This window comes from Nicotiana tabacum, chromosome 8 (genome assembly GCF_000715075.1).
Source record: "Nicotiana tabacum cultivar K326 chromosome 8, ASM71507v2, whole genome shotgun sequence".
NCBI lineage: Eukaryota > Viridiplantae > Streptophyta > Magnoliopsida > Solanales > Solanaceae > Nicotiana > Nicotiana tabacum.
In genome coordinates this window covers 91,893,969-91,901,258 of record NC_134087.1, presented here as the reverse complement: position 1 = coordinate 91,901,258, position 7,290 = coordinate 91,893,969, and the positions used below count along the sequence as shown (strand labels likewise).

Here is a 7,290-nt window from a genome sequence, read left to right as displayed (position 1 = left end):
TGATAACTAAGACTGAAAAGCTAGATTATACATCTCACAACTTAGAAGCCATTACCATAGAAGCAAATAAAGATGCACAATAACTTGTAAAAATTAGTGCAAAGAAGGAAACGTACAACTGCAATTCGCGGGAGAAAGAGATTCCGAGTGAGTTCTCCACAGAGGAGAAGGTTCACGAACTTGGTCGAAGAAAGTCGAGAAACTCTTGCGTACTTTCAAATTGGGCCTAAACGGGCCAAATTGGAGTTCGGATTTGGAGTCCACTTTAAGGATTTGTGCTTATGTTTGAAACCATATAGGACCTAATCTTCTTTTTTTTGGAGAAACTGGAATAATTTATTCATTAATACTACGAACGTAGGATCCATGGGATTGTTATATACAACTGAGATGCCTTCCATGACATTCAGATTTCCTAGTTTAGCAAGCTCCTTAAAGATACTTTCAACGACTAACTTATTAGTAGAAGAGAAACCCTCCTTGTCCGCCAGCATCCTGGACTCAATAATGGTGCGGGACTACAAAACACATTAAGTTATCTGGATCGGGTTGCCTAGTTCCTTCCTGCGCCAACATGTGAGCTACTTCGTTCCTCGTCGAAAGTTATGCCGGAGCACCAGCTCCCTCCCCTTCTTGGACATCAACCATCTGAAAGATAGAGTTGCAAGTGGTGAGGCCATCTTCCAAAAGTTTAATTACATGTGTCGAGTCAGTTTCTATTTCTAGTGGCAAAAGGTTATGTTGCAGTGCCAATTCCAAGCCCTTTCTTAAGCAGGTGCCGCCTAAGGATAAGGCAAATGAAGCCATTGCCTTAGGCCCCCAAAATATTAAGGTCCCAATTTACCTTTGTTATCAAATCTAATTTTTTCTCGTCTATGCACTCATGTTTTTTTTATGTTTTTAATGATTTCACTTTCTAATTTTAACTTAGTTTCTTTGAATTGGCTATTTCTTTTCACATTATTGATCCATCAATTAAAAAGTAATTTTTGTTGTTCATCTTTTTAAGAGAAATCCCCAAATGCAATGGGGTACAAAGTTCGCAAGTCGACAGATTATCGTCATTGCCCCCTCTACCTTCCTTCACTTAATTAATGCCATATTTCCATTTACACATAGTTCCGGACCATGACGTGCACCTAATTCACACATCACGCGTTGTACACTTACCACAGCCAAAGTCCTAGGCCTCTTTGTATCTCATTACTATATGGATTTTACAAAAATAAAAAGTAATAGCCCAGTCCACTAGTGGTATTGTCAGCTCTGGGCCTAGGCCCTCACGGGTTTAAAATGCGTCACTAGGGTCTAAGGCTTGTTAACTTATACACCCAGCATCCCTCTTGTGTTTTGCCGATATGGGACTCTGTTTGAAATTTGGTGTTACATACACCCCCTCTAATGAACTCTGACCCATCGTTGGCAAGGCTGAAACAAGACTGGCTCTGATACCATCTGTAACAGCTCAATCCGCTAGTGATATTGTCCGCTCTGGGCCTAGGCCCTCACGAGTTTAAAACGCGTCACTAGGGTCTAAGACTTGTTAACTTATATACACATCATCCCTCTTGTATTTTGCCGATGTAAGACTCTGTCTAAAATCTGGGTGTTACAAAAAATTAAGGTCCTTTTAGTTTGTTTTGGCTTTAAGCCACAAAATCCACTGAGCCGCCCCTGTTAAGGCAAGAATTTCTGCATGTGTACATGTTAGTGCATGCTTTTTCTCATGGAATCCCAAGATCGTGTCTCCTTTACAGTCTCTTATGACTCCTAAGCCACAGATAATATGCTTGAAGGCTCAATCCACGTTCAGCTTGTACCATCCAGTGTAAGGTTTATGTCAGTGAGTCTTGCATTGGATTCTTCTCATATAACTACTTTCTCTGTCAGTCAGGAGAGTATACTCTATAGCTTGGTTGATGACAAAAGATATTGAAACACTATTAGTAGTATTATTTTCAATTATTCCCATTTCTGTTAAGCCAAAGGTTCCATAGAGCAAAGGGAAAAAGTTGAGTCCATGTTACATTACTTGCTGGAATATTTGGATTGTTATACCTTATTTTATCCAGCCAGCGGAGGTCATCTGATCAGTAGGGTGTGGTGCTGGTCAAGTTTAAAGAACGCTAGAAACTTTTAGCAATGTAACAGTGCAGAAAAATATGAATTATTTCTTCGTCGCCGGATTATACAGACCTTATTCACATTCACACCAATGTGATTAAGATAAGATCTAGAAGGTAATTTGTCGTGGTAGTACTTCCATAGGAAAAAATTTGATTAATTTTTTAGGACAGTGAATTTTCCAATCCACCTGAAGCTCCTAGCTGAGGTTATTTCATTTTCTATTATTTATAGCAAGAAGCAGTTGAGAACGATCCAATACTATTGGGTTCCCCTACGAGACAATCATAAGCTTTGTTTTATTGGTAAATAGATAGAGAGGATGTTATCAATAATATTTTTTGGTAGAACAAAGGGTATTTTATCGAGGGACCAATTGTTGTGACTAATTAAGTCAGTAATTTTTAGCGAGGCGTCATTTTTATTTGATCTACCTTCTATGCAATTCCTAAGATGAGGACTGTTAGGGATCCACCTCGCATCCTAGATGCCTAGGGAGGAATTATTATTAATGTACCACACAGTGCCTGTATCACAAAAATACCAACCTTTGAGGATGCTTTTCCAACAAAAGGATTGATGTTTCTTGGTATTAGAGATGTAGGATTGGATTAGTAATTTTACCCATGGGGCTTGAGGATAATTTAATAATCTTCAGGCTAAGCTAGTAAGGAGTGCAAGATTTTTGTATTTGTTTTTTTTAAGTCCAAGGTCACCTTTATCCTTGTCTAAAGTGATTGCATCCCAACTTAGGAGGTGGAGTTTTCTCTTGGAATCATTTGAACGCCAAATAAAATCCCTTTAAATTTTGCTAGTAGTGTTGAGTATCTTAGTAGGCAGAAGGGTGTATTACATGACATAGTTGGGAATGTTGGCAAGCGTAGATGATGATAATGTAGTATGTAGTTCTACCAACTATGTTCAAGCAGTTTATTGTCCAGTTAGTGAGTTGAGCAGGCATACTATCTAGAATAAAAAGGAAATCCTCAGCTTTTGGAGAGGAGTTTAGGATAGGAAATCCAAGGTATTTAAGTCACATAACAACCATTAAGCAGAGAATGAGTAGAAAAATAGGGGAATGGGGCTACAATTCTCGAAATGACCAACCGAATCGTTACACCATGTATTTTAGCGATTATGAGAATAAACTATTTCTTAAGATAATAATAATCTATAGGATAGAATTGCATAGAATTCTATCTATCTAGCTAATAAAAACACGAGTATTAAAACGTGAAATATTAACAACAAAAATAATCTCGAAATTGATTGACAAAAATAAATTATTTCTTCAAAGAGGTACTTTCATATTGGATAAATTATACATAACTAAGACTTTGCCTAATATATGGAGTAGTACTTTGAGATCGTCTAAAATGACCCTTTAATTTATAATGGAATGTTAATTCAAGTTGCAATGTCATACTAATCTTACCTGAACACAACATTGGACAATATAGTGAATTCATTCAAGTCTCTAAGATAAAAACTAAAGCGGCTCAAACACCGAAAAGCTATTCATTTCTATGCCCCCTCATTACGTGATTGAGTAGAAAAGAAAAATACTAAGCGGAGTTTTGTCGCTTAAAATTGAATTTTCATTCATTTGCAATCTTATCAAAAAGTATAAAATGTCCTCAGACACAAAAAATTCCTCTCCGAGTATTCCAATATCAAGCCTTAAGCAACGATAAAAAAAAAGAATATAATGAACACATGACAGAGAAAAATTCTCTCTCTAAAAATTTCCTCTCAATGGTAATAGCGTGTCTTCACGCATCCTCTAATGGATACATCTCCGGCTGGTCAACCGGCGCGTATCACCCAGCCAAAAGACCCACCTACAGATATAAGGCCACTGATGGCCATACCACCTGAACCAAAAACCTTGTACTCCACCATTGTGGCTGGAACTTCAAGCTCTTGCAACACGACCAACATCAACACTGTGGTGGCAAGGCAAATGACCCACAACGGCAAACCGGCGGTTTTCTTCAAAGCTTCCGACTGCTATGGTGTAATGGCGGAGAATTGCAAATGGACTCTGGTTGGAAAATTCACCATGGGGAGACCCAAAATTGAAACAATTAGGGCAAAATTCATTGAAAAAATTCCTCTAAAAGGAAAGGTAAGAATTGGGGCTTATGATTATAGACATGTCTTCATTGAATTTAACAATGAAGCAGACTTCAACACTACTTATTTTCAACGATTTATGGGAATTTCTGGAGCCCTAATGCGGATGTTCAAATGGTCCCCTGACTTCGACCCTAATGAGGAAACTTCCTTGGCTCCCATTTGGGTATTATTACTAGAATTACCTTTCCATATGTTTAAATGGGATTACTTAAGACAAGTATTGGAATAAATTGGCATTCCAATGAAGGAGGACATTGCTACCATTGCAAGAACCAGACCGCACATGGCCAAGGTCAGGGTTGAATTGATGAAATCTCTCCCAGACTCTGTTTTCGTAGGCATTGAAGGTGATACAACAGGACTGAAGGGCAGAGATCAAAAATTAGAATACGAGGGTGTTCCAGCATTCTACAAGACATGTAAACTGCAAGGACATGATGTCGAAAGGTGCAAGGTCGAGGAAAGAAAGAGAGAACAAGCTAGAGCTAACAGAGAAAATGAAAAGGCTGAGAGAAAAGAAGACCAGCCAAAGGCTAACATCTCTGGAGATGCAGGAACGAAGGCTAACACTGAGGGGGCACATACACGCATTGAGAACCAAAAGGATGATGGATTCATACAAGTTAGAAATAAGAGGAACAAAAAAAAGAAGGCCTTTTAGGCAGAGAGCTCAAACACCAACAACGATGAAATTAAACAGACTGTTATGAACCAACTACAACCTCCACATGATCAGGAAGATCCTCAAAATAGAAACATTCAAGCGAAAGAACCTATCAAAGGCATTGTGGTAGGAAAACACGATGGAACCACTACTATCCAGGAGAAAGGAACCAACCCAAACAAGAAGAGCAGCAGAAACAAAAAAAACGAAGACAAAAAAGGTGAATACCCAATGTCTGAAAGTTAAAAACAGACTTTGGATCAAACAAAAGCCACGACAAATAGAGGAAAAAAATCATAGAAGCAGTACAAAAGGAAGGAAAAATCCACATGGTGAAAAAAACAAAAGAAAATACTACAAACAAGGAGAAAGAGATAGAGTCTCAACAGGAAGAAAAAACAAAAGAGCACGAAAGTAATAGTGCTAGTTCAAACAACTAGATACTGTCCCCAATTATTGCGGACACGGCTTGCATTCAAAATAAAGGAGGAAAAATCGTTATTGATCTGGGAACACTTGAGCATATCCAAGGGAGCTGAACACCAAATATGGACCAGATATAGATAACAATTCAATCTATGAATCAGGAGAGGACATCAATAGTAACCATTCTCACGAGGCCTCCACAGATGATGAAGTAGCTGAAAGCTCTATAGGAGCAAGTGAGGATAATGATGAATAGGTTGCAAACAGTTTAGTTGAAGCTTTTGTACCTGCACCAAAGCAATTTGATGATCACGTGGCAAAAGAAACTGAGGAGGTGATACAAAAACATGGGCTCTCACCAAGAGGAAACAAAAGAAGAAACCACAAAGGTAAAGGAGGTCATCCCAAAACCTCCAGTACCTTCCAAACACAAGGTAGCCTACAAACCCCCAATCATTCCTAATGATTAGCATCATCAATTGGAATATTAGGGGTATGATTTCCAAGGGTGCAAGTGAAAGATTAGTCAAACTAATCAGAATCCATAAGGCTCAGATGGTCATTCTTCAAGAACCTTTCCTCTCTTCTGATAAGCTAGAAGATTACAGAAGGTTCCTAGGCTTTGACCAAGCTGTTTCCAATAAATGTAGCAAGTTGTGGTGCTTTTGGAATAATGTATTAGAATGTGAAATCATCGACAATAGCAGACAAAAGATTACTCTCAAGATTAAGGAAGATGAGCATACCTACTGGATCACAGCAATATATGCGAGGAACAATGTAGCGAAAAGAAGGAAACTATGGACTAAACTGAGGAGCATGAGCAACAGAGTTAATGGACCATGGACCATCCTTGGCGATTTCAAAACTATTATGGCTCCAGAGGAAAAGAAGGGAGGCACTCCTCATACTCTTAGCAAGAGTGCAGACTTTATTAGATGCATGGATGATTGTAGAATGTCTGACCTTGGCTATACAGGGAATCCTTTCACATGGTGCAATGGCAGCAGGGGAAGAAGAAGAATTAACACAAGACTGGACAGGGTTCTTATTAATGAGGACTGGGCAGAGAAATTTCAAACCAACAGAGTCGACCACCATGCCAAATCAAGGTCGGACCATAGCCTCATCACTTTTAAATTTGGAAATAAGAACCCTAAAGTTATCAAATACTTTAGGTTCCTTAATTTCTGGACTAAGCAGAGTGATTATAATTCCTTAACTGAAAGCACCTGGAACAAGGAGGTACAGGGAAATGACCAATGGATACTTCAATAGAAATTGAAAGTTGTAGCCAGATGCCTTAGCAAATGGTCCAAAGAGTCTATTGGAGATGTATTCACCTCAGTCAAACATATAGAGCTGGAGATGTGTAGGTTAGAGCACGAATATGAGACAAATAACAATGATGTCAATAGGCAAAACCTATACAAGGCCCAAGCTGAATATACTAGATGACTGAAGATGCAAGAATATATCCTCAAGCAAAAATCCATAATCAAATGGGCTGAAGAGGGTGACTCTAACTCCAAATATTTTCATAGTGTGATCAAGGAGAAAAGGAGGAGAGCACACATCTACAGAATTAAGGATAATCAAGGAATATGGATAGAGGGCAATGAAGCTATTGCAAAAGCTGCTATTGATCACTTCAGCAATATATTCGCCCACAAACATAGTGACAACAATCTGTCTATCCTGGGTTGTATTGATCTGATAGTCACAGAGAAAGACAACCACTTCCTAAACCAGATCCCTGATGAAGAAGAGCTAAAAAATACAGTATTCTCTATAGATCCTAATAGCTCTGCAGGCCCGGATGGTTTCAATGGTCACTTCTACCAAGCATCATGGGACATTATCAAAAGGGAGGTTTGCAAGTTTGTCCAAAAAATTTTTAATGGCTATATTCTCTCCAGATTCTACACACATACAAA

The 7,290-nt window shown here is 38.6% G+C and overlaps 1 protein-coding gene across 1 annotated transcript; it reads left to right on the top strand.

Moving 5' to 3' along the window:
• Window positions 1-5,815: 5,815 nt before the first annotated feature.
• On the top strand, window positions 5,816-6,631 carry LOC107812151 (uncharacterized). The gene has a single exon (XM_016637183.2). The coding sequence runs from the start codon at window positions 5,816-5,818 to the stop codon at window positions 6,629-6,631; it is 816 nt and encodes a 271-aa protein (XP_016492669.2).
• Window positions 6,632-7,290: the final 659 nt, after the last annotated feature.